At 40.2% G+C, this 27967-nt stretch overlaps 3 protein-coding genes across 3 annotated transcripts; 2 read left to right on the top strand and 1 right to left on the bottom strand.

Moving 5' to 3' along the window:
• The first annotated feature begins 450 nt into the window (after positions 1 to 450).
• On the top strand, positions 451 to 11511 carry LOC113034236 (cell division cycle protein 20 homolog B). Its single transcript, XM_026188637.1, has 12 exons — positions 451 to 734; positions 1105 to 1153; positions 5328 to 5544; positions 6073 to 6182; positions 6742 to 6793; positions 7353 to 7469; positions 8287 to 8498; positions 8636 to 8730; positions 8978 to 9206; positions 9416 to 9541; positions 9631 to 9754; positions 11046 to 11511. Exons 2-12 carry the CDS (start codon positions 1112 to 1114, stop codon positions 11141 to 11143), a joined length of 1422 nt encoding a protein of 473 aa, XP_026044422.1. The 5' UTR covers positions 451 to 734; positions 1105 to 1111; the 3' UTR covers positions 11144 to 11511.
• Positions 2170 to 4694, bottom strand: gpx8 (glutathione peroxidase 8 (putative)). Its single transcript, XM_026188636.1, has 3 exons — positions 4355 to 4694; positions 3935 to 4196; positions 2170 to 2700 (listed from the first exon to the last, which is right to left on the bottom strand). Exons 1-3 carry the CDS (start codon positions 4559 to 4561, stop codon positions 2537 to 2539), a joined length of 633 nt encoding a protein of 210 aa, XP_026044421.1. The 5' UTR covers positions 4562 to 4694; the 3' UTR covers positions 2170 to 2536.
• A 4719-nt stretch (positions 11512 to 16230) lies between the features above and the next one.
• LOC113033347 (snaclec crotocetin-like) lies at positions 16231 to 16545 on the top strand. The gene has a single exon (XM_026187066.1). It carries the CDS (start codon positions 16231 to 16233, stop codon positions 16543 to 16545), a length of 315 nt encoding a protein of 104 aa, XP_026042851.1.
• Positions 16546 to 27967: the final 11422 nt, after the last annotated feature.

Raw genomic sequence — 27967 nt, 5'->3', positions numbered from 1 at the left:
ATAAATAAATATATAAATAATAATAATTGTATTTCTTAACATACTAAATATTTAAGGCTATTCGGTCTCAGTTCTCGTTTTGGCATGTTTTCAGGATTTGTAATTTATGATTTACTTACAATAAATTTTCGTGTGCTTTAAAGGTGCCAATCTGCACGATCCTACCTCTTTCCTAATGTAACTAGCCGATAATCATCATTAGCCTTTATATTTAAAATTATGCTTTCTTCAGCGACATAACAAGCTGAATATAAGCCTGCATCTGTAAACCATGTGATTAAGTGTGCAAACTGACACCACCCTAAAGAAATAAAGGTGAAGTAGTTTGTCCTTGTCTAAGTTAGGACATCAACTGATAACACGCAGCCACCTCCACCTTTATAACATTACCGCGTTGTTCTTTTCTTTTTCTTTCTTTGTCTGTTTGTTTCCATTAGAAACCAGGACGCGAAGGGAATCCCTGAATAGGAGCGAGTCTATAGGCCGCTTAATTAAAAACAGGGGGGAAATGGACCTAACTGCCAATAGCACAGCAGAGGACTTTGCTTCCCGCTCCGGCGTCCGCCCAGTGAGAGTATATAGGAGAGGAGACAACAGGTGCACCAGGCATGACCGGTCAGTGTCCTCACTTGGGCTGAGATAGGGAGGACTGAGATAGTGGGGACTGGGGCATGCTTAAATGAAGGAAATGGAAGATGCGCCTGAAACGCTGGAGTGAAGATTCACGCAGATGGGTAAGTAAGTTATAACATAGTTGCGGGCAATTAAAATAGCCTCAGTAGAGCAGTCAAGACATGTTATATGTTACTTAGGATCGGTTGCTGTTGCTGCTACCAGGCAACTCAAACACTAAACACAGGGACTCTTCCTATTTGGGTTCTTCTAACCACAGCATGTGCTACGTATAGTGGTGTAGAAAAAACAAACAAAAACCCAAAACACACAGTCACTTATATTAATTGCAGCATACTTATATTAATTGCAGCATACTTGAAATAGTCCTCACCTTGGTGAATAACTCTTTGAAAGCACAGACTAAGATGTTAGAAACTAGTTTCACGTGATGATGAGCTGAGCTTGTGGTGTTTTTGTTTTTATGATCAGGAGGAGGATGTTGCGAGATTTTACAGGAAAGCGGCACTTTCCCTTCAAGGTAAGAGGGGGAACTAAAGTGAAACTGGCATTAAAATAATCAGAAATGTTCCCGCTTCATTTGTTGGGTGCCTCCTTCCTCTTTCTGCTGATCTTGCAGCGTCAGTGCGGCAGTGTACTGCTGCTGGCTGTGCTATTTGACTGACAGCTGTCAGCTGCACTCCTCACTGCTACTGTCAACTCACCTGAAACATGTTTGCCGACACTGCCACGTAACCCGCTTCTTATTATATTATAGTATATAATAAGAAGTCAGCCGAGAGTAAAGCTGGGAGACAATTCTACATTTTGCATACTGATAAATGAGCAGCTGGACGTCGGTACAGCAGTCAAATCCACGCATTTGCATTTACATGGACAGATGTGTTGTGACTGGTTGGGTGGCAGTGTAATGTTAGCTGACGTTTCTTCAGCCAGCTCACACTGCTCTGCTACTTTAACAGTTACATTTCACTGTGGGTCACACTAATGGCTCAAAAGCCATTCAATATGACTTTTAAATGTTTGCAAACTCTGCAAAGAAAATATCATTTTTTTTATTATAAGGACAGAAGGTGAAGTTGAATTGTGGGTGGCTGGAAGGCAGTGTCTTGTTAGCTGGTAGTTTCTTCCTGTGCCAGCTCACCTGCTGCTGCCCTCCAACTGTCCATTTAATCCACACCAACAGTGATGTCTGTAGTCACCCTTCACTGCTATCAGTACTAAGATGCGATTCATTGATTCTATTGTCTATTTTATATTATTTTCTCATAGCCATAAATATTCAGAAAAATCAACTACAGCACCATATTTAAGGAGATGGCCTTAATATCAATGCATTAACATTAGCAGGTAATTTGTAATGTGATTTAATTATTCAGTTAAGAAAGACGCTTAATACCCACAACACAGGACATCTAAATGAAAAATCTTAAAGTCATTAGTTAAAACAAATACTTATGAGAGCTTTTTATTGTTTGATAGATGCTGCACAGTTTGCTGGGCTCAAATCAGTCAAATCAGGCTCAATTAATTTGCTTCCTCTTAAAAAAGATTTTAATGTAAACACTGGAGAGATGAAAAGAAGGAAAGCTGAACATTTCAAAATGCCAACAACTGAAAAGCTAAATAACCACTGCAGCTGCAGCAGTGGTCATTTTAAGAAATGCTCATCACTGACCACAGGATAAACACCCCCACATACACTCATTTACACACACGCACACACACTCTGACTTGCATTGCATCACGGTGATTGCCTGATATTTTCATCTTGCATCTTTCTGGAATGACAACCCTCTCCAAGCAACACTCGCTGTCAACAGTTCAGTCCTTCCTGGCTGCCACAGCTCAGGAAACACAGACATAAAGCAGTGCTATGTCCAGTACCGATCACTAGGGGCCATCATAGCTCCACTCGTTTCTTTAGGATGATTTCCCGGACCATCGCTGTGACCTCTTCTCTGATGCTTTCCATGGGCTCGTCTGTTCGCCAGAATCGAACCACCTTCCCTTCTGGGTTCACCAGAAACTTCCAGAAGTTCCACTTTGGAATTTTCTTCACAGAATCTGAAAAACAAACAAGATGTCGCAGAACAGTCGTTAATGCTACATTTCTTTCTTTTTAATTTATCTTATTTTTAAGCAATCTTTAAAGTTGTTTGCCCAAGATGGGCAGCAACAAGTAATTCAGTTTCCATATAGTGAAACAAACTATTACACACTGAAGACAAAAAAATGTTCCTCAAAGGTAAAACCAGGATAAAACAGAGACAGACACATCAGGGTCTAAAATATGCTTAAAAACACTGACAGTTAGGTAGATTACAGGATGCTAAAATACCAAATGCCTTAATTTAATAACTTAATAGCAGAGTACCACGACGACAGAAAAAGTTACTTCCTAACAGAAGTGGACACTATCAAATCAAAATAATACATGCATAAAAAAAATTATATTAAATAAATAAAATAAGAATAAAAGAAAATACCTACACAAGCCTATAGTATCATTTCAATATTATATAATTTGATAGTGCAGTGAAAAATGTATGTGTTGTAACTGAAAATCAAGTGAAAACCTAATACTAAAAAACTCAAATGTGCATACTTATGTTCATATGCTGTAATAGCATTAATTCAAATGATAAATTCCCCTTGGCTACTGCTAATCATTATAGCTCACCACGACTGTTGTGTTACTGTATATTAATAATATTAACTGTAACTGTAAAAATACAGCTAATTAATAAAACCAGATTCTAATGCATGGAGCAGAATGTCAGTTCTGCTGCTTTACAAACATAAATGAAGTTGCTACTTAGCAGATATGACACTGAATTGATTAAATTTTATACCATCAAGTCTTGTAATCACAGAATAGATCAGAACCATACTTTATATTCCAGTTACCTCTGGAGTTCATAGACTTGTTCTGCAGGTCTTCTTTCAGGTGCATCATGTTCATAAAAACTCATTAAATTACCCTGGGGTGATTGAAAAATACAAAACTTTACGTTCAGCTCCACATTTTACAACAGTAACAGATTATTTTCCTCTCAGATGAAGTAAAAGTAGGCTTTGCCTAATCTTGTTTGGTTTTAGACTATCAACACTTGTACCTGGAATACAGGTGAGACCAATTGTTAAGTATTTGAGGTTTGGCGACAGCTCCAAATTTGACTTCCTTCCATCATTAAATACATCCTGCACTTGGAGCAGGTATAAATATGTAATCAGCGTTTCTGTGATCTCACTCAGTGATCCCACAGTCATGATATTCGTTAAAAGTCTTTCTCCCAACCTGTGAGGAATTTGAAAGCAGGGTCAGCCTCTGATCCCATTATTTTGATCTTGCTGAAGAAAGGAAAGGTAACACCGTAGGCTGACTTGGCGAAAGCCTCGATGTCCCGGCTGGTTCCGGTCTCCGTATCCCCGAACTGTCCGCAGGGAAAGGCCAGGACGTTGAAGTGAGAGGTGCCCAGCTCCCGGTGGAGCTCCTGTAGAGACTTGTAGTTCGCCTCCGTCTGCTGGCAGTAACTCGCCACGTTTACAACTAAGGACGCCTGCAAAAGAGGGGATTAGGAGCAGTGCACAGTTATTTTAAAAAGCTCTTAAAAATACGCACTCTGCAAATAAATCAAGTCTAACTGACACGGGGAAAGTTAAACAGTTAAACGGGTTTATTCTCAGTCTGAAACGACGGCTGATGATGTGGACATACTTTTCCTCGGTACTTCTCCAGAGAAATCGTCCTGCCCTTCGCGTCCTTCACCTCGAAAGAATAAAAATCCTTCGGTTTTCTGGGTTTCACCAGCTGGGTCTGCAGAAGAAATAAACACCCCACACCCACCGTCATGCTCAACAGCACAGTTAACTTTTTCGCTTTTGGGTTGGAGGACCTGGTAGGATAACCTCCCAAAGCCTCCATCTTGGAGGGGAAAGAGCAAACCGTAGCTTGAACTGGGGCTCTCCTTCCAGAAGTTCTGGGGCGGATCAGAGGAAATAGTCGCGTTAAGCTGGACGGAGAAACGGTGAAAGCGACTATACCGGAAACTCAGCAGCAAAATAAAACTAATAATAAGTGAACTTTACATGTAAATACTCGACTTTCAGCTACACTACAGAATCCTATATAGGCCGACTACAGGGTCAGCTGAAAATATATATTTTTTAAAAACAAAACAAAACAAAACAAACAATGCCTTATGTTTTAGTTTTGTTAGGTGTGTTCAATATAAAAAGCATAAGACGGAATTAATATTGAGACTGATGTCTATATCACTTGTTTTTAATGTTGGAAAACATTAAAAACAGAAATCGGGAACTTATTATTATTATTATTATTATTATTATTATTAATAATAATAATAATAATAATAATATCATCATCATCATCATCATCATCATAATCATAACAATAATAAACATGCCTGAATGCTCAGTGCAGATTATTAGCACTAGAGGAACCTCAGCAAACACTTAACCAAACTTTACAGTGGTTTCCTCAGTAATCACTGTAAAGCATTTAAATAACTACAGAATCTTCATCTGCTATGAAAGGTTTCAAAAAATTAAGAGGAAGTTAGGCTCTTAATAGATTAGTTTCTAATGATATAAAGTTACTGTTTAGTACATTTTAAATAACCTTATTTTGAGATGGTATTAAAAAAAACAATTGTTATTTGTCTGCTCAGGGACAATACGAGGCCCATGAAGTCACATACAAATGCTTCAGGAGGCGGATCATCCAGAGGCGCTGCAGAGAAAGCCCTGTTGCAAGTACCCCACTGGCCCCTGGGCGGCAGTGTGAGCCAAGCTTCGAGTTTGATACCATCTGTCAGAGGCTGGAGCTCGATTCTCCACCGAGAAAGCATGAACCGGGACAGGGAGTCCTACCAGGAAAAATCCAAGGTATTAAACAACACACAGAAGTTCAGTAATAATAATAATGCAATACTGATGCCAGGCATATTCACATAAGTTAGGTCATTAAAAGTGTGATTAAACTCAAAAATTACCCGAAGTCAGGTTTTAAACGACTGATTTTTAGAAGAGGGGAAAAACGACTGATTCAGGATTTAAAGCATAATGTGTATGTCATAAAAATGCAACAATGTTTGTGTAATTTGGATAAATATTTTGGTTTAAAAAACTCCAACCAACTTTATCCTGCCACATGAAGACCCTAGTCACCACTGGGGACTGTACCCAAGCTGTTGGTGTTGCACTTGAACAGCATATTTATGATTCAGCTGGGTAACACTGTTCTTATATGACACTGCTGATTTTAAAATGCACGGGCATGCACTCCCCTAGGCCCATATCTAGAAACAACATTCATTCTTTTTAATCTTCACCAGGTGTATCATCATACTGACACAGTACATTTTTACCTGAGAGCTGTTGGACGTTTTCTATGATGTCATTTGATTTCACCAGAGGCAGCACTGGTGGGAGGCTCGTCTCACTCTGAGTCTGTTAAGTTGGTGAACACAGAGTGCACGATCGCTGCAAAGACACGGCCTGCTGCAGAAAATGCCCCACAAGAGGTTTGTTTAAGGAAGCTGCACTTCCTCGTTTGTGTCTGTGTGTGGTTGTGATGCAGTAGTTTGAGGGGGATGCTAAACTGATTTCTGCAAGTCATCGTCTCATACACGAACATAGAAGTTTTCATTTAAAAGTGAAAAAAGTCAGAGAGTTTTGTATGTGTGTGGTTTCCAAAAGTTGCTCGAAGTGAAATAAAATAAAAGAACACAATCAGTTTGATATAAGAATAATAAAATGTTATTATCCTATCAGAGATGGTGGTGTGGTGGCTAGCTCATCTGCCTCACAGGATGAAGGTCCTGGGTTTATGTAGAGTCTGGGGCCTTTCTCTGTGAAGTCCAAAGACATGCAGTGGGTGATTGGTTATTCTGAATTGATTTTAACTGTGAATACTTTTTCTTGTCTTGTGTTATGGCCCTGCAACAGATCGATGTATAAAGCATATAAAAAAGTAAATCTGCATATATTGCTAATGCTAACTTTCAATGATATGCTAATTTTAGATATTTTTGAAACCTGAATAGTAATAATTCTTTTCCCTTTTTTGGTTTTGTTTTACAGCGATGGGTATGGAGACCTGCAGTTCAAGAACCTGAAAATCTCAATCGCTCAGGTAGATCATGTTTCTACACAGCAAAATCTCCAGTGTTAAATTAACACTGGAGATTTTGCTGTGTATGAATGATTGTGTGAATGATCTCTGGACTGATACTACATGATGTCATACTGGGGAACCCAAATACATACTTTGATCACGCTGCAGTTTTTTTTCCGCTTTGTTTTTTGAATGCTGGATGATGTAATTATAGGTTTACTTTATCAGACTGCACACCAGTTTTTGAAGTCTGGAGAAATTTGGTAGCGTACAAAGACAACAAAGATAACATCTGGAATAGCAATAAGGAAGAAAAGTTTGAAAGAAATCACGTGTTAAATTCTCTTGACACTTTATTCACATTTAGGCACTTTAGCAGTCATCACTAGTTTCAACACGTTCTAGTTTAATGCAACGAGTGCTTAATGCACATCAATGTGGATGCTTGCTGCAACTATTGATTCATGTCAAAAACACGACACAACAAAGAAAGTGTTTGAAAATTAATGGATTAACAGCAGATGTACAATGTATGTTTTGTAACAATATCTTTTAAATTATATTTTTATCATTGAAGGTTATGATGAAAGAAAATATGATCTTCAGCCATTTGCCACTCTGAACAAAGCCACTCTGAGCCTGCACGGGAAGTCAGTGGTTAAGTTGGGTGCACCATCACTGCTGAATGATTACTGTAAGAGAAAATGAAGCCCTAAATGACTTTTACAAATACTGTTTTTTTGCTTCTGTACACCACCACAGTAGATGTTTCTTTCCAAGCTCCTTAGACTACAATGACCTGGGTGACTGAGAACCTTCACAGACACCACAGTAGACTGTAAAACAATCCAAATGTGGCTGAAATGTAGTTTTCAGCTTAAATTCATTGGGGTTAATAATGCTTTGCATTAGCTGTTTAGGAATTATAGTCACTGTTATAAATAATCTAATTTTTAAAGGGTCAGAAGTAATTGAACAAACTAATAATCCTTTGCATTGCATTAATTCTGCCTGAAGTCTAGAATGCATGGACATGATTAAAGGTGGTGCTTCCTCCCTTGAGATGCTCTGCTGGGCCTTTACTTCACCACTGTTGGTTGGTGCTTATTTGTGGGCTTATTTGCATTTAAAACTGATAAGCATGCTGTTCTGGATTAGGATCAGGTGACACGTCTTCTTCTATCAGTATTGGGCCATTAAGAAGTTGTACATCTACGTGCTATAACATTTCCATCATGTTTGACGAATGATGGTGGTTGTGTTGGGGTGTGCTGGTGAAATTTCATTATTTTAAATAGCGTAGCCATATGGGCAACAAAAATACAACCTGGAACATCTGCTACTTGTTTTTTTTTTCTGAAAAATACTTACTGAAAATACTTTGGTGGATATAACAGATTTAACAAAAAAAAAAAAAATGTTTATAATTAAGGCTCATCCTGTTCATCAATAATTTATGCCTACGATATAGTCCTCTGTAGTCCTTTGTTTTTGCAACTTTGTCATTTCAGACACTAACCTTCTCGACTGCAGCTGTAGTGGCATGGTTGCATTAGGACTCGGCTCTTCAGTTTACATTTGGAATTCAGAAACTCGTGGTCTGGTTGGACATCTGGACCTGAGTCCACAATCAGGATGCCGATATCGTCAGTCGGTCTCGTCTCTGTGCTGGAGCACAGATGGAAGAGCCCTCAGTATCGCGACTAGACGAGGGGAGATACAGGTAAATGAGCTCATAGAGGTTGGAAACTTATTCAAACCAAATGTGGTATGGGGGGCTCTGTGAGAAGGGAAGTGTCATATTTACTGAATCAGCAGGATGACTGTTTGTGGTGTCTTTGTCTCTCTTTGACTCTTTAGTTGTGGGATGTCGAACACAAGCAGAACATGAGGTTTCTGCTGTCACACCTGGCTGTGGTGAGAGCGCTTTCTTGGAAACAGCAGTTACTTAGCAGGTACCCATTTGGTTTGTTCTGGTATTTAAAGAAGGTGCTGCTTAATAATGAAATGGAAAAGATTGACCAATTTGGAAATTATGCTAAATAAATGAATGAATAAATAGGATAGATAGGCTTAGGATAAGAGCTAAAGGCATACAGCTTTATCTCTTTAATAGAAGAAATGTAGATGAATTAGTCACGGACAGGGTAGGAGACACTTAATCAATAAAAGTGTCCATAAAAGCAGTGTTTTTTCTGACAGTGGATCTGTTCTTGGACATATCTGTCACCTTGACCCACGGGCTTTCACACCTCTGGTAGGTGCAACCACCCAGAGGGAGGGGGTCTGCAGTCTGCAGTGGTCACCAGGAGGCAAATGGCTGGCCAGCGGCTCCACAGAAGGCCTTCTCCATATCTGGGATGATGACATCATGGGAAAAAAAATGTCAAGTCAGCCAATAATGACAGTGAAGCAGCCCAGTGCTGTGAAGGTCTGTGTACTTGGATTTGGAGGCTAAAAGTAAACTGTTTGGCATTTTTAAAGGCTGACACAGCCAGAGTTACAGAGTTTGAGCAGACGTCAAAGCAGTTAAATGTGAATAAGAGGCTAATGGTTTTAATGTGTAAGGATTTTGGGTTAGTAAACAGAGATTTAAAAATGCTGTTAATGTATCCACCTTTGTGTGTGTTATTTTGTTAGGCAATGGGGTGGTGCCCATGGCAGGGAAACATTATTGCTACAGGAGGGGGATGGAAAGATGGTGAGCTGAGAATCTGGGACACACAATCAGCATCTTGTGTTACTTCTGTGCAAACAAATTCACAGGTGCTTGAGAATTACAGTATTGTGGATATTTTTGTTTTGCTGTATTTAAAAATGCTGGATAAACTATTACTATTTACCCTCATTTGCAGATCTGTTCTCTACAATGGGCTGAAAAGAAGAGATATCTGGTTACAGGTCATGGCCTACCTCATCACAAAGTCACATCTTGGGTGTGGGAGTTTCACTCTCTCAGCCCCATTTACCAGTTCACAGGTTAGAAAACCAAAAAACACACAAGGCTGTTCTACATTACTATAACCTTTTTATTAATAAAGTAAATAATTCTGTTTAATGCAACGTTAAATTGTATCAGCACTGCTGTCTGATACTATCTCAACTTAGTCTCAACACATTGACAACACACTCATAGGAACAAATGTTGTTGCGTCAATAACACAGTGAGTAATATTCTCACAGAAGCAGTTGTTGTCAGTGCAGCAGCTCTGTCACCTACCACTAATGTCTTTAATGGCCATCGTGTGCTGAGTGATTCGTGTTCTGGGCTTCCCTCTAGTGAATATGAAACTAAGGTTGCTAGTTTTAATATGAGCTGTCTCACTGTCCTGTAGTATTGTGAGCTGGTGTTAGAAAACCAATACTTACGGCTTAAGGGGGGAAAAAATGAGAAATAAACCGCTAACAGAAATGCTAAATTCCTGTTTTTTCTGGTCAGGGGGGCTCAAACCAAGCATTGAATGCAAAAGACACTTTTACTGAAAACCCACTAATATGTAATATTGAATAATTTTACTTAATAAAAAAAATGATCAAGTAATTTTCAAAATTTACTTTTTTTCATTTAAGTTTTTTTGTACTTTTATATTTTAAATGAAAACTTGACGGTCATTCTGCGCTATTTTTCAGAAGTGTAATTACTGATATCAACCCTTGTGGTAAAGTCCTATTCCCATAGGAATACTGGTTATGATAAGATAGGGAAATTGACTTGTTTTCATAATGGAAAAAAACAAACAAAAACAAAATAGTGTAGCTCCCATTGAGTTGCACCAATGCAGGCCGTTATTCTGTAGGCAGATTTTTAGTCACCATTTTCTTGGTTAACCACAGTCATAAAGTCCCCCTTCTCATTTTTGCCAATAAGGCTCTGATTGACTCAGTTGTACTGGCAAACAAGGAGAAGTTGTTACTGAATGAGATGCTTGTTTGAATCACAGACAAATATGTGCGAAGTGAGGTTTGGAACAGAGTGCTTATATTGTTTAGTTTTTGGTATTATCTATTTTTTCCATTTAACTTCACGTTGCTTTTATTTCATTATCTCCTGAATCCAAGATGTCTGTCAACTTTTCTTTCTAATCCTGGTTTTTGATGTGTGATTCCATCAAAAAACATAAAAATGTAAAAAGGCATTATAATCAAGGTAGTACAATTCAATATTAATTCCCTGTTAATGTGGCATTTTCTTACTACTTATAGCAACAACAAGAACTGATTTTCAGTTCTTTTAAATAATATTTTTTTTTCTTTTTCTTTTTTTAACCAGGTCACTCTGATCGAGTCCTTCACTTGGCCTTAAACCCTGACAATTCTCAGATTTTCTCCACCGGTGCGGACCAGCGCTTTCACATCTGGGATTTGTAGTAACCAGCGTCATGGAACCGTGACATTCATATTGATAATAAAGTTCTTTAGCATCTGGTTAGAAATAGGTATACAATTGATTACCACATAAGTGCACATTGCTGCTTTCTTGGCAATTGTGTCATAGAGACCACACATTTCCCTCCCATGATGTCAACCACAATTCGAAGCCAGTTTACCACCAGCTCACACCTTTTGTCATGCATCGTGCATGCCGGTAGCACAGGTTTCCTGTTTTAATGGCTAGACGACATGAATCTTTTGTATAGTTATGATATGACAGATATGCCATACTGACTACTATCATATGAAAGGTAACAAAAGACAGACATGGGACATGTTTTAGTGTACACATATATGAAATAGCTCAGCACCAACAGTTGAAATCTGCTGCTGCTGACTTAAGGCTCATCAGCATTTATTTGTTCTGTATGTGAGTTCACTTTGAGTTTGTTGTGTTTTTATTTATATTACATTTTGATATGTCTTCATTGTAAATTTTGACTTCCTGAAATTTTTTTTAATTATATTTTGCACAATGAAATCAAATTTAGGAACCTAATAGTAGAATACACTCTGTAGCCTAAGGTAGCTTTTATTCTTGCCCCAATGATATGAAACATCCCTACTACCTATTTTACCTAGAAATAGAGTGAAAGCTTTGTGGTTTGTTTTAAAAGTTATGTGTTTAGTAGTTAAATCACTTAGACTTAAGTTAAATGTAAAATGAAGCAGAATAGATTTCTGCTTGAAAAGACTTTGTGTGTGAGCATATGCGCTGCAAAATTTGACTTGCAAGAGTGTGACCAGAGAAGATTTAAGAGAACAGTTTGTGCAAAAGCACTGTGGTGAAGACTTCCTTTATAAAAACAGAGCAAGACCCCACCCTCTACATGAGTTATTTCTTATAGGTTATATGTTCACAGTCACACTGAGATGTCGGAGCAAACGTGCAATGACTGAGGTTGGTTTATATAGTCCCTGTAACCTCAGATGTCTGCAAAGTCTAGCCTACGCTGTTCCACTTTTGACTAAGATAAGGGTCAAGATGAATAATGTCAACACTCAACTGAAAGCAGCAACATGCCTCAAGTGCAGTCTGAAATGAAGCCCAGTCAGCAAAGAAACTGAAATTTTAAAAAAAGAACTGAGAAGAAATCTGCATAAGTTGTGTTTCTCTGTGAGCTTACTGCTTTACAAATATGCTGGCCTTTAATGCAAGGTCAAAGTCATGATGGCTCCACTCAGCTGAAACTGGCGGCACAAAAAGGGTCAACATATTCTGCGTCCCTTATGTAAAATGTTGTACACTGAAAGGAAGTAATTCCTAATTGACATACAGTGGCTTGCAAAAGTATTCGGCCCCCTTGAACTTTTCCACATTTTGTCACATTACAGCCACAAACATGAATCAATTTTACTGGAATTCCACGTGAAAGACCAACACAAAGTGGTGTACACGTGAGAAGTGGAACGAAAATCATACATGATTCCAAACATTTTTTACACATAAATAACTGCAAAGTGGGGTGTGCGTAATTATTCAGCCCCCTTTGGTCTGAGTGCAGTCAGTTGCCCATAGACATTGCCTGATGAGTGCTAATGACTAAAGAGAGTGCACCTGTGTGTAATCTAATGTCAGTACAAATACAGCTGCTCTGTGACGGCCTCAGAGGTTGTGTAAGAGAATATTGGGAGCAACAACACCATGAAGTCCAAAGAAAACACCAGACAGGTCAGGGATAAAGTTACTGAGAAATTTTAAGCAGGCTTAGGCTACAAGAAGATTTCCCAAGCCTTGAACATCCCACGGAGCACTGTTCAAGCGATCATTCAGAAATGGAAGGAGTATGGCACAACTGTAAACCTACCAAGACAAGGCCGTCCACCTAAACTCACAGGCCGAACAAGGAGAGCGCTGATCAGAAATGCAGCCAAGAGGCCCATGGTGACTTTGCACGAGCTGCAGAGATCTACAGCTCAGGTGGGGGAATCTGTCCATAGGACATATGTCTGTGAAGGTTCTCAGTCATCCAGGTAATCGTAGTCAAAGGAGCTTGCAAAGAAAAGCGTCTGGACTTCTTTAAGTTGCTTGAAGACGTTTCACCTCTCATCCGAGAAGCTTCCTCAGTTCTAAGGTCAAATGGTGGAGAGTCCCAGATATAAGCCTAGTGGGAGTGACCCCCCACAGAGGGACAAAAGGACCCCCTGATGATGTCAGGGGGTCCATAGGACAACTATTAGTTGTGCACTGCACAAAGTTGGCCTTTATGGAAGAGTGGCAAGAAGAAAGCCATTGTTAACAGAAAACCATAAGTCCCGTTTGCAGTTTGCCACAAGCCATGTGGGGGACACAGCAAACATGTGGAAGAAGGTGCTCTGGTCAGTTGAGACCAAAATGGAACTTTTTGGCCAAAATGCAAAACGCTATGTGTGGTGGAAAACTAACACTGCACATCACTCTGAACACACCATCCCCACTGTCAAATATGGTGGTGGCAGCATCAGGCTCTGGGGGTGCTTCTCTTCAGCAGGGACAGGGAAGCTGGTCAGAGTTGATGGGAAGATGGATGGAGCCAAATACAGGGCAACCTTGGAAGAAAACCTCTTGGAGTCTGCAAAAGACTTGAGACTGGGGCGGAGGTTCACCTTCCAGCAGGACAACGACCCTAAACATAAAGCCCGGGCAACGATGGAATGGTTTAAAACAAAACATATCCATGTGTTAGAATGGCCCAGTCAAAGTCCAGATCTAAATCCAATCGAGAATCTGTGGCAAGATCTGAAAACTGCTGTTCACAAACGCTGTCCATCTAATCTGACTGAGCTGGAGCTGTTTTGCAAAGAAGAATGGGCAAAGATTTCAGTCTCTAGATGTGCAAAGCTGGTAGAGACATTCCCTAAAAGACTGGCAGCTTTAATTGCAGCAAAAGGTGGTTCTACAAAGTATTGACTAAGGGGGCTGAATAATTACGCACACCCCACTTTTCAGTTATTTATTTGTAAAAAAATGTTTGGAATCATGTATGATTTTCGTTCCACTTCTCACGTGTGCACCACTTTGTGTTGGTCTTTCATGTGGAATTCCAGTAAAATTGATTCATGTTTGTGGCTGTAATGTGACAAAATGTGGAAAACTTCAAGGGGGCCGAATACTTTTGCAAGCCACTGTATCTATAGCTCAGGATACTCACTACAGTATCCACCACTCGGCAAGTGTGTGAATCTAGATGTGACTTAGGGGGACTGTTTACAATTCTAGTGTTTGCTTTATGTTACAAAAACTACTATGTTTGTGATGAAGTGCAAACATATGGGGGGAAAAATAGAAAACATTTTTTTAAACAAATTCCCATTGACTACAGTAGTGAATGTATACTTCAACCTTACGTCATTCTTAATTTTTTGCATAATTTTCCATATGGGTAATACAGAGACCTGACAGACAAGAGAGTCTGAAACCTGAATAATGTTGTTTGCTGTTCTGCAAATATTTAATCGGGCTCATATTTGAAAGTCAAAAAGTACACTAACTAACAAATTATCAACCAGGCTGTTCTAAAAATAGACTGCAGGGTGGAGCTAGTTACGCCGTATTTTTAACCCCCTTATAAAAGCTAGGCAGCTTTCTCCCAGTCTTCAGTTACAGTGGCATTGTTGAGCTTTTCCAGGCGCTTTTGTCTGCCAACAAGCACAATCTTCTGTTTTCCAGTAGAGATAAAAAAAATTCAAATAGCAGTTAGTAAGCAGATTGTAATGTTTAGGATATTTGATACTGGAAAGGTTTAGGAAAACAAACAATGTAAAGCAAATGCATTTATAGATTTTAATATCTTGTGTAACTAATTCCTGAAAACGTCCTCATACAGGTAAGCACTGAGCTTTAGACACTCCCATTTTTTCACCTCTTGCATCACCCTGAGGCTTTAGCTGGCTTTATAAATTTACACACGAACAGAGTCCTGGGCAAATGAGAAGAAGAGAGTATGGGATGACTATAGGGAGCACTTGAGAAACACCAGACAGCTCATGGTCAGCTGTCTGATGGGAATGAAATAAAAACATATATATCACCTCCCAGAAAACTACACGGATTCTACTTTATGTCTGGCAATGAGACGGCAATTCTGCATCAGCTGGCGATTTTAGGTAACATTTTGCAAAACTTCTTTAACATGAGTCAAGCATGTTATCATTCCATGTTTCATTGTCCGTAAATGTCAAAATGAGTCTAGCATCTGATGCAATAAGCTTTTTATTAGTACTTATGTTCTGACTGCATACTCTAGCTGGTCAAAGGAGCTTGCAAAGAAAAGCGTCTGGACTTCTTTAAGTTACTTGAAGACGTTTCACCTCTCATCCAAGAAGCTTCTTCAGTTCTAAGGTCAAATGGTGGAGAGTCCCAGATATAAACCTAGTGGCTCAGGGGATTAGAGGATCATCAGGGGGTCCTTTTGTCCCTCTGTGGGGGGATACTCCCACTAGGTTTATATCTGGGACTCTCCACCATTTGACCTTAGAACTGAAGAAGCTTCTTGGATGAGAGGTGAAACGTCTTCAAGTAACTTAAAGAAGTCCAGACGCTTTTCTTTGCAAGCTCCTTTGACTACGATGACCTGGATGACTGAGAACCTTCACAGACATACTCTAGCTGCTGTTAATGTTAGCTAAAATGTGACTTAGCTGCTCACGAGGACAGATTATTAGAGGGAGAAGACCCTTGGCCCCCTGTTCCATGCTCTTCTACAATGACATACAAATGTAGTCTCAAATCTCTCAGTTGCATTTTCGTCTTTAAGGTTAATGTCTGTCTTTACAACTTGGGCATTTCTGTAGATTGAAAAATGGTGGCTATACTTCAGTATTTATTTAACACTTGTACACAGTTATTCTACTAAATACTGCAACACACTATTTAAATGTATATAATGAAAACATGTCTAATAGATTATAACACAATCAAACAACCAAACATAGCTATTGTTAACTACTCTGCCTTCATCTATGTTTTTTTTCCTTACGCAGTGGTATGTCATGGCTTAGCAGTGGGTCAGATCTCTTCTTATTACTTCCTAGTCCAAAGACCTATGCCATGGGTCAAAGCCCAGGAGTTCTGTCAGAAGTACTATGTGGACCTTGCTGTCCTGACCACAGAGGAGCAGTACTTCAGTTTCCTGAATGCTACTCCTGCCACAAAAGTCAGCTTTTGGCTTGGTCTGAAACGCCAGAGTGTCTCCAGTGACTGGCAGTGGGTGAATGGGGAACAACTGGGCTATGAACACTGGTACAGGAGAAACAATGAAGGCTGCTGTGCAAGTTTAGAGGCCATGCTGGAAAAAGACAAGAACCTGTTGGCTCGCTACTGTAAGGAACCACACATGGTTGTCTGTCAGGGTAAGTAATGCATTTTTTGCTCTTTTTGGAGTTAGAAACTGACAAATATAGTAACTACAAAGTCTAAATATGATACTCAATAAAGATGAGGCACACAACTAAAAAATGCAAACAGTCAGATTCACTGAAACACGATGCAGTGACTGAAAACCTGTTCTACCTGTCTAAGGTGAGTGTGTTGCCACAAGAAAATGATCCCATACTCTACTGGTTATGTTATGGTGCTTTGTTTATATCCTGCATCCACCTGCCTGTTATTATTTATAACAGATTAGTTAGGTAGCAGTTGAAAAAAATCATTATTAAAATAGTTTTGCTGGTTTAAACCTCTAAAGCAGGGCTCTAAAACTCACAGCCTGGGGACACTTGCAGCCCGTGTCACCCCTACTTGCGGCCCATATGTTGAGGTGAAGAAATATAATGCAATTTGGCCCTTGAAATTACTCTTTTTGTTAGGGAGGATTTCTTTCCTGTTGTTCCTTAAAAAGTTCATTAAAAAGCAAAAAAATATTTAATATGAAGGCAATATGAGCAGACAGTACAAACATGTTGGCTGCGTTAGTTCAGTGAGAAAGTTATTTGTAAAGAAAACATTTTTCACTGGCAGTAAAAAACGAATGTGTACACTTATGTCTGCATTTTTATTTTGTTAAATATGAACATAATGATTGCAAAAGTGCTGCAATGTGTCTGGCCAGAAAGAGTGTACCAATTTATTTATTTGGTAGTTCAATGAAAAGCTTCAGTTAGTTAAGAGTGAGAAAAAAAATTGTTGTTATACAATATTTATACAATATTTGAAATAATACAATGAGATGACAGTGCCAGCAGTGGCCCGCAGCTCTCTGAAGTTGGAGATCCCTGCTCAAAAGCACAGTAACATGAGACAGTACCTCCAACCAATTTAGATAGATGAACTAGTCCACCGTAGTTCATGCTGGAGTTCATTTTTTAGTATTTTACCAGGATTCTCCTGTTCCTCCCCACAAAAGAGCAGATACTGCTTCTGCTGCTGGCCCCCTCACTGACCTATCTAGCTCTCCTCATATAATAACCCATCACCTGGTATTTAAATCTCTGTTTTCTCCATCATTTTTCATCAAACCTATCTGATAACATGTTATTTTTTATGATCCATACCTGAGCTCTTACTTGACTCTGACTGTTTTTCTTCCCACAGGTCCACATTCCCCTCAGTCGGTGACAGTGGACTCAGTGGGTGCGGAACATGTGAATCTTAGTTGGAATATCTCTGCCTTTATGCAGACGACACCACACAGTTACAATGTGACCATATGTGACAGCAGATGTGAGACAGTCTTTTACTCCTGCACCAATGGTTCTGCAGCGATGAGCATCAGCATCTCCAACTTAACATCAGGCACAAAGTATTTCCTACATATCTCTGCCTTTGTTGTTCGGCCTGACAGTGTTACTGGTGGAAACATCATCCTGCAGAGTAACCCTACAACAGTAGACGTTAAAACAGGTGAGGAAGTTCTTGTTTATTTTTGTGTCATGGCTTGCTTCCTAGATACTGTGTACAATAACTGACAACAACTTAAATTAAAATATTCTATTATATTCAGCCCATTTACTCATCATTGTAAACTGGTGCTTGCCTCCCTCTTTTGTATCTGTGTCTCTGTATCCTCTCTACTTCGGTAGATCACAATATCATCTTTGCTGTTTTGATGGTCATTAAACTGATGTTGCTTGCTCCTCCACTGTGGATTCTTTATCATATCCTTAAAAAAGGTAGGTCTTCTTTCTCCAGTAAAAAATCTATATATTTAAAAAAAATCTCCATAACATATAACATAATTTTTTATTTTTTTAAACAGCAGGTCGTTTTGAAGAATCAAATCATTACATCTCTCCAGTGTTGCTCTCAACTGAAGACACAATTGTTGATCTGGTCCCTCAGAAAACTCCAGGCATTGGTTAAGACACGGAAAAAACATAGTCTAGACAGTTGTAGAAAAATCTCTTCAAATGAAAAATGCCAACACAATGAATATAGAATACATGGAGACAGATTCATTTTTTAAATAAACTGCTTCTCATTTACAAATGAATCGTTAACCAGTGTGTAGAAAATACTACAGTTAAACCTTCTTTTTTGAAACATGGTATGACCAACTTTTCTAAAATACCTTTCGATTTTTATTAAATTTGATCCTAAATGAGTGACTAAGACCACGAACTCAACAGGATTGTGTTTTCCGTTGCCGTTCACCCACAGACTCATAGTACCGAAAGCCTTTACGCAGCCACAGATATTGCATTGTAGCGGCCCTTCACATAGGATGCAGGTTTAAGGCACTTTCACATTGGCTTCATCTTTATAAACAGACATCTACACTGTTGTTTTGTATTGTATGGTTGTACCATTGGTCATTCAGATTAGTGAGCACATGTGAAAATATGTGACCCTCAAAATTTAAAAAAGTAGTCCCTGGAGTATTTGTTAAAAGCATTTTATGCTTCTTTTTTTTTTTTTTTAACTAAAACTACCTGTTAGTCATTTCCCACAAAATGTGTCATGCTGTAACTCATCACAGTCTGAGTTATGAAGTATTAGCACAAGTCAATGCAGTGAAGTGTCAGATGGACCACTGTAGTATCACTTTTTACCTCAAGATGAAACCGTCATTTGATTTTAATGAGCAGTAGGAAGAAATCACATATTATGTATTATGTTGTTTTGTTTTTCCACTTTTTCTTGATGTACTCACCTTTAGTTTATTTAAAAAAGCAAGAAAGTCAGTAAATGTGAAAAATGAGCGAAGAACAATATATTTCATCCAGTGCTGCTAGAAGTTATAAGTCATAAAAATATAAACTATTAAGAGGAACAAAAAGAAAAATTTAAACTGTAAAATTTAAAAAATGTTTATTGTTGTTATTCTTCACTTTTAGGATTTCTTTTTTCTTTTATATTTTTTAGTGTTTTTTGTTCATTTGTTTGTTTATTACAATATTTTTTTTATTACAGGGCCCATTGATATTGGACGAAATATTATAAAGCTTCTTTCAAAATGTACTTGTTGCTTTAAATTAGAATTAGACAAACATAACTTTTAGGGTCTTCTCAATAGTTTCAGATAGTGGCAGTGCATTTAATTGAATGTCATGACCCAAATGAAACATTAGCATTTCAAAGATGGAAAATAACATTACCAGTATTCTTTTTTTTTTTTTTTTTTTTTTTTTTTTTTTTTCTAAATGACATCAGAAACAGCAGTATGCGACATTACGTGATGGCAGAGCTTCAGTTCATCCTTTGTCATTTTTTTTTTTTTTTTTAATAAATAGGACAGGGGGAATGAATGAGAGAGAGAGGGGGAGAGAAAGAAAGAAAACCAAAGGGGAGAAGAGACGGTGAGAAGGGGGGGGGAAGAGAGACAAAAAAAAAAACAAAACTCCTGGGTCACCTGTATGGAGAAAAAAAACAAACAAACAAACAAACAAACAAACAAAAACAAACAGAGGAGACAGCAAACAACAAAGAGCAACATAATAATAGAGAAAACAAAGCACCATACCATCACAATAAACTAGCTAGTCATAGATATCAGTATTTACTAAGTAATAAACGATATTGTGCAGCACGCAAGATAGACAGCGCACAGTGTGCTTTGAGGCAGCAGCCAAGAAAGCTTTAGTCCGCGTCTGTGAATACCCATGTGTGCATACCTGTGTGGATCAGCATGCTTGCATTCCAAAGGTTTCTCCATGTAATGATCTGCTAGGGAGTGTGGGGGGGCCACAGCCCCGTCCTCCAGGGTGTGAAGCGGGTATGGAGGAGATCAAAACTCCAGACATCCAGAGGCCCCCAGAACACAAGAGACCATGGAAGACCAACAGAGGGGCAGCCGCGCCACTGTCCCAGTAAGAGCTGAGGAGAGTCCCAGATGAGGGCTCGCCCAGCAGCCGCGGAGCAGAAGTCAGGGGGAGTTGCAGTGACGCGCCCGTGAGCTCCGCCGGCCCCCAGCTGCGCCTGAGTGACCGAGCCCTAGGCCGAGAGGCCGGGGGCACCCCACCTCCAAAGGGGCCCGAGCGAGCCCCAGGCCCCAGGCCCCGACAAGCGGCCGCCAAGGAGTGAGCCGGTGTGTACCCGGACGCCCACCCCCAGACACAAAGAACCACCAACACACCGACACCTGAGGGAGTCCGCCACCGGCAGGGGAAGTGGTGGTGGGTGGAGATAGGCCTCCAAACCTTGGAGGGCCTGAGGTGTCCCCAGAGAGGTGGCGTCTGATACCCAACCTGACATATAGACACAGACATACAGGCACACACAGACACAAACATCCATTCCCACCCTCATGCTCTCATATGCACTCACTCCACACTCAACCAACGTGGAGACAGACATAAAGAGACGCTGTACACACAATCACACTCCCCAAGCGTACTCTACAAACCGGGTCTAGGTACCCTTGCCCCTGGAGGGGGGAATTGCACCCAGACCCAGGTGGTGTTACCCTTTTCCCTGCGGTGGGGAGAGGCAGACCACCCCGACTCCGCAGCAGCAGGGAGGCCCCACACCCCAGACCGCAGTCGGACGGCCAACTCCTCCTACTAGCCCTCCCGCTCCAGCAGGCCGCAGAGAATGGGGGTGGGAGAAGACTCCAAACCTCCCTCCACCCGCTCATTGTAGTGTTGATGCATATGTGTTCTAAGGTGCAATTAAAACCCAGGAGGGCATGGAGCTACCTGCCAAGGAGCAGCAGGTAAGCGCATAGTCCCTCCTGCTAACCCTCAATGACTAAGTGTATTTAAAATTGAGAGGTGGGCAACGACGTCAGGGGTGAGGTATACACCCTGATGGTGATTTGGACTCCGTGATTGTGCCCACCCCCAAGATCCTATATGTATGTGTAATGAGAGTGTGAATAATGTGAATGTCTAAGTTGTGGGATAAAATTGAGGCAGAGGCAGCCAGAAGGGGACAGGGGGGGGGGGGTAGCCTCCTCTGCACCCTGGTGACATACCCCCACTCCAAGGCCCTGCATGTGTGGGTGGTTGTGGTGGAGCGGGAAGAGGGAGGCAGCTGGAGATGGGGAGGGAAGGAAGGGAGGGGCAGGTAACCCCTCCCTGGGGCCAGCTCCCCCGCTGACCCCAGTAGGCACTCCCACCCTCCGCGACCCGCCAGGGAAGGGGGGCCCAGGCCCATCAGACCGGGGCCCAGTGCAGTAGCGCCCTCCGGCTCCACAGAGCCCTGGACAGTCCACCCAACCCCACCACAGAGAAAACTGCACCCACCCCACCAACCACACATCTTCCAGACTACATAAGACAGTAAACGCCCAGGCTGAGATCTTCCTCCACCTCTCCTGTATCTCCCCCTCCTGCAGAGAGTTCCTGAGAGAAGAAAGCTCCTGCAAGATGTGACCATCCCCCCCACCAGTTGAAGAGCCCCCCAGGCGGCTCGATGCACTGGCGGCACCCTGCTCCAGGGCCGGGCCCCCATGCACCCACCCGCCCACAACCCCGGCAACACACCAACCAGGACCCGAGCCCCCGAGCCCCGGCCCGGGCCCCAGCCCAGAGACGGAGCGCCCCCAGAACCTCACGCCCATCCCGGACCCACCCAGGGGCAGCCAGGTTGCCAGGTCAGTAACCCACGTCCGTCAGCACAGACCCTCCCCTAGCCCCGCTGCACGCAGCCGCGAGGAAACAGTCACCTGAGAGCCAACAGAGCCCTCAACCGGACGTGACCGCTACCCCGGGTTGAGCCCCCCAAGGAAGATGCCTCCGGGGAACCCCCCGACGCCCTAAGCCTGTCCCTACCCCCTCACCAATCACAACAGTGAAGGCGGGACCAAACTATGACCCCCCACCCCCACTAGGTGATGGAGCTGATAAAAGGGGCCCAGAGCAATTGATCTGATGTGGTGGCAGAGGCTGTGTCAAGACTAATGTAATCTAATAGATAATTTCTATATTGGTTAGAATTAAGATTATTTTTATTTTTCCAGTTCATGAGGACTGTTTTCTTGGCTATGCATAGGGCAGTGAAGATCATATGGGTTATATTCTTTTCTGAAGTGACATTATCTAAGCTGCCCAACAAACACACTAAGGGGGAGGTTGGAATGTTACATTTCAGACATTTTGATAAGTCTTCACATATCTCGCGCCAAAACTTTTGCACTGGTGGACAGAACCAAAGAGCGTGGATGTAATTGTCTGGTGTATTGCCTTGACAGTGTGAGCAGTTGTTGGAAGATGTAAAGCCCATCTTGAACATCCGATGACCTGTATAGTGCACTCTATGAAGTATTTTGTATTGTATTAATTGCAGACTGGGATTTTTAATTAATTTAAAAGTTTTTAAGCAAATCTGAGACCAGAAGTTTTGGTCTAGGTTGACTGATAAATCTGCTTCCCACTTTGCAGTAGGAAGGGATATTGATTCATCTAATTTAGAAAGTGTTCTGTATATTTTAGATAATAATTTGGGGGATTTAAGAGTAAGAAAATGTGCCGCACTTAGTGGTGTTTGTAATTCAACTTGACTGAGGTTAAATTTCTTTTTTACTATGGATTTAATTTGTTGATATTCTAAAAGCCTTGTCTTGTTGATCCCATATTGTTCAACTAGTCTGTCAAATGGAATAAATTCTGTTCCCTCTAATATATGTTCTAAGTATTTAATTCCTTTACAACTCCATTCTGGGAAATTAATCATATTATTGTTTTGTAATATGTCAGGGTTATTCCAGATAGGTGTACGTTTGCATGGGATTAATGAAGACTCCGTTATTTTTAGAAACTCCCACCATGCTGTTAGAGAAAAGCTGATGTTGATACTTTTAAAGCATTCATGTCTTTTGATGTTTGAGCTAATAAATGGTAGGTCTGAAATCTCTAGATCCTTGCATAGTGCCTGTTCAACATCTAGCCAGGGCTCAACTAAGAAGGTATGTTTTAGCCATTCTGAGATGAACTGAAGCCTGTTGGCTAAGAAGTATTGGTGAAAATTAGGCAGATCTAATCCTCCTCTATCCTTGGTTCTTTGTAGCGTTTTTAAGCTAATACGCAGGGGTTTATCTTTCCAAAGGAATTTGGAAATATATGAATCCAGAGATCTGAACCAATCTTGTGATGGTTTGTTAGGGATCATCAAAAATAAGTAATTTATTTTTGGCAAGATCATCATTTTTATAGTGGCGACCCTTCCCATGAGTGATATGGGTAAAGATTTCCATCTAGTCAGATCGCCTTCTACTTTCTTTAGAAGTGGGATGTGGTTTAGTTTAGTTAAGTCTGAAAGCTTAGGAGAGATATTAATACCTAAATATTTAATATTTCCGGATTGCAGTGGGGCAGAGGAAGAATTATGGAAGGAGCAGTTAATGGGGAGAACTGTAGATTTTGGCCAGTTAATTGAATAATCTGAAACTCTTGAAAACCAGTTTATTAAAGTAATTACCTCAGAGAGGTTGGTTTGTGTGTTTTGCAGAAAAAGCAACACATCATCCGCATAGAGACTGATTTTATGTTCTATGTTCTTACATTTTATGCCCTTAATTGTTGTAGCCTGTCTAAATGCTGCTGCTAGAGGTTCGATAAAAATTGCAAAAAGTGAGGGGGAGAGTGGGCATCCCTGTCTGGTGCCCCTCAGGAGACAGAAGCTGGAGGATGTCTGGTCATTTGTTCTGATACGAGCCGTTGGGGAATTGTATAATATTCTTATCCAGTTTATGAAAGAGTTTCCAAAACCAAATTTGTGTAAAGTTGCGAATAAAAATTTCCAATTAACTCTGTCAAATGCTTTTTCTGCATCTAGAGATAATATTATGGCTTCGATGTTTTTATCGTATGAGTAGTCTATTAAATTAAGTAATCTACGAGTGTTTGTTGAGGAGTGCCGACCTTTTATGAAACCAGTTTGGTCAGGATGAATTAAGAGGGGGGTCATTTTCTCTAATCTCTTTGAGAGAGCTTTGCAGATTATTTTAAGGTCTACATTTAAAAGAGAAATTGGACGATAGCTTGAGGGAAATAAAGGGTCTTTGCCTGGTTTTAGCAGGAGACTAATGTTGGCAGAATTCATATTTGGTGGTAGTCTGCCCTTTTCCTCGATTTCCTGCAACATGCTGTGGAATACTGGTGCCAAAATTGTCCAGAATTCTTTGTAGAATTCTGCAGGGAAGCCGTCTGGACCTGGAGCCTTATTATTGGGCATACTTATCAGGGCTTCCTGGAGTTCACTTGGCGTCAGTGGCGAATCCAATTCCATTGCTTGACTATCTAGTAATTTTGGAAGAGTTACGTTGTCAAGAAACAGATCAATTTCATTTTTAGATGGGTTTATTTGTGGTGAGTATAAAGTTTCATAGAAATCCCTAAAAATGTTGTTTATTCTTCCAGGATCATATATTGTGTTCCCCGATAAATCTTTAGCAGCACATATAGTTGTTTTTTCTTTATTTATTTTTAGCTGGTTAGCTAGAAATCGACCTGATTTGTTACTGTGTTCAAAATTCTGCAAGCGAAGTCTTTGTATAAGGAATTGTGTTTTTTTATTAATAGTTTCATTTAATTCTAGTTTTGTTTTGCATATTTTGTTCAATGTTTCCTGATCTTGGTGGGACGTGTAGGCTTCTTCTAGTGATTTGATGTTTTTTTCTAATTCCTGAATATTTTTGTTTTCTTCTTTCTTTTTGTGTGATGAGAAAGAAATTATTTTACCTCTCATCACAGCTTTCCCTGCTTCCCATAGAACAGAAGCAGATATTCCGGGAGTGTCATTAAAGTCTAAATATGAAGTCCATTCCTTTTTAAAGTATTTAATAAAGTCTTCATCTTTAAGTAGTGATATGTTAAATCTCCAGTTTTTACTTGGCGTAGTATTATTCTTGTGCATTAGTGTTAAAGATACAGGAGCATGATCGCTGACAGCTATAGGATGAATCTCAGTGTCTGAAATGTCACACAGCAGTGAGCTGCTGACCAAAAAATAATCCAGACGAGAGTAAGAGTGATGAACATGCGAGAAAAAAGTATATTCCTTACTGGTGGGGTGAAGAGAGCGCCATGCATCGCAAAGACCAAAGTCGTTCATATACTGTTTGATTATATTTGTGGACTGCCAATTACGCTGAGTTCCTGTTGTGTTGAGCCTATCCATTTCTTCATTTAGTCCAAGGTTGAGGTCACCGCCAAGAATGAGTGTGCAATCAAGGTGTTCAGAGAGTGCACTAAAAAAACCGTGGCAGAATGACCAGTATTCTTGATTGAGAGTGAGATATTTTTCTTGAATCAAACATAGGTCAAAAAAGTAGTGATTACACAAACAAGCAATGTGTTTTACATAAAGACCTTGCTGATCTCATGGTTCTCAGGCCTTTAGGTGTATTTTTTAAGCTGCCTTTAGGATTTATGTAGCGTATCAGGAAACAAGTTAACAGTAACTGAATAGCAGTATAAACAGTTGATTACTTACTATACTCTGCTGACAAGCTTATTTACAAAGATACAATGGCATAGATACAAATATTCAATAAAGTTGTTGGTTTATTGATTATTTGCACACATTTAATGAAAAACAAAGAAAAAAGACTTTGGGATTGTACCAACTTGTTCTTTCTATAATTTCTATAATTTTTTATATTAATCTTGTTTGTTTTTTAATCCTGTTGTCTACTATTTATATTTGTTGGTATGGAGCACCTGTAATTTCGTTGTACATGTACAATGACAATAAAGGACTATTCTATTCCATTCTGTTCTTTTCTATTCCTGTTTCTACAGGAAAGTAAAAAGGTATGTAGCAGCCATGTGCTGCTAATGCACTTGATTAACTGATCATCAGCATGTGTGACCACCTATATAAAAGCACAGGTTTTGGCAGTTTGCTGGTCTGGAGCACTCAGGTGTCAGTGTTATAGAAAGGCATACTCTCCCCTGGAGTGTATGTCAAAGCAAATTCACCCTAAGGTCAAACCATGAAGTGCTAAGAGACATTGCAAAAACCCCAGAGCTACATCTCAGACTCTACAGGCCTCAGTTAGCATATTAAATGTTAAAGTTCATAATTGTACGATTATGAAAGTAGAATGTGAGCCAGATTTCTGGAACAGTGTTCTCTAACGCACAGTGCCACATTTGGAGAAAACCAAACTCAGTATATCAGCACAAACACCTCATACCGACTGTCAAACATTAAATAGTAGTGGAGCTTTGTTGACCTGAGTTTGTTTTGCAGTCACAGGATCTGGGGACCTTGCAGTCATTGATTTGACAATGAACTCATCTATATACAAAGTTAATGCAAAGTTAATGTGAGGCCATCTGTCTGACAGCTGAAGCTTGGCTGAAACTGGGCCCTGCAACAAGAGAAAGATGTCAGGCATACCAACAACAGCAGAATGGCTGAAAAAAAAAAAAAGGAATCAAGCTGCTACGGTCATCTAGTCAAAGTTTAGAGAAGAACAGTTGACCAACATTCTGCCACAAAAAGTGTTAAAGTAATACAGAATATGAGAGCTTTAACTTATTGCTGCCCAAGGTGGTTCCACAAGGTGTTAAATCAAGACCTATACTTACTTTTTGAAACCACTGCATAGTGTTCAGTGGAATAAATGCTACGCAGTGCTATGACTATGTTCCACCAACTTACCGACTCAGTCATTAATTTTGCTCAACTTCCAGTCTATGACTGGGCTAGACTGAGGGGAGAGGGGGAGGGGGGGGGGGGGGGGGGGGGGTAGGTTTTCCTGTGGTTTTGTCTCAATTCACACAGGAAAAAAAACTCAAAGTGAACCAAAACATGTCACTACAAACCACATGAGAACATTTAGTCTGCTTATTGGTCAGATGTGTCTGGGGCTGGAGCAACAGATGCAAATACAGAAAGAAGGTGCTCTCTTTATAGCATTGACTACGCTAGCTAGTCAATGCTATAAATTACTTGTATAGCTAGTTGCTATCCCACACTAACCATTTGGGTACTCTAAACATGAATGGTATTTTGCCACATCACAAAGGATACCTGGCTAGAGGACGATGTTTCCAACCTTGTTCACTCTAACTTCAGACTCCAAATAACTGAAAAGCCTACAGACTAAATACTAAGCTCCATACTTATTTTTAGAGAAGATTCCTTCGGGGTATATCTGTGGAGTCCCAGCTAACATACATGCTTCACTGACTCTCAGTGACACTAGCTGCCAGATGAAGCTGCTCCAAAGTCACATGTCTGATAAGAAAAACAGAAAAGAACCTTTACAGAGAAAAAAAAGTGACCATAGTGACCACTACCAGTCAAAGGTTTGGACGCACCTTCTTATTTGATGGTTTTCTTTATTTTCAAGACAATTTGCATTGCAGATTCTCACTGAAGCCATCAAATATATGAATAAAAATATATGGAATTATGAAGCACATATATGTAACTAAATATCTTGATGCATG

Source organism: Astatotilapia calliptera, chromosome 12, assembly GCF_900246225.1.
Source record: "Astatotilapia calliptera chromosome 12, fAstCal1.2, whole genome shotgun sequence".
NCBI lineage: Eukaryota > Metazoa > Chordata > Actinopteri > Cichliformes > Cichlidae > Astatotilapia > Astatotilapia calliptera.
The sequence above is the reverse complement of the archived record's forward strand: the minus strand, read 5'-3'. Positions and strand labels throughout refer to the sequence as shown.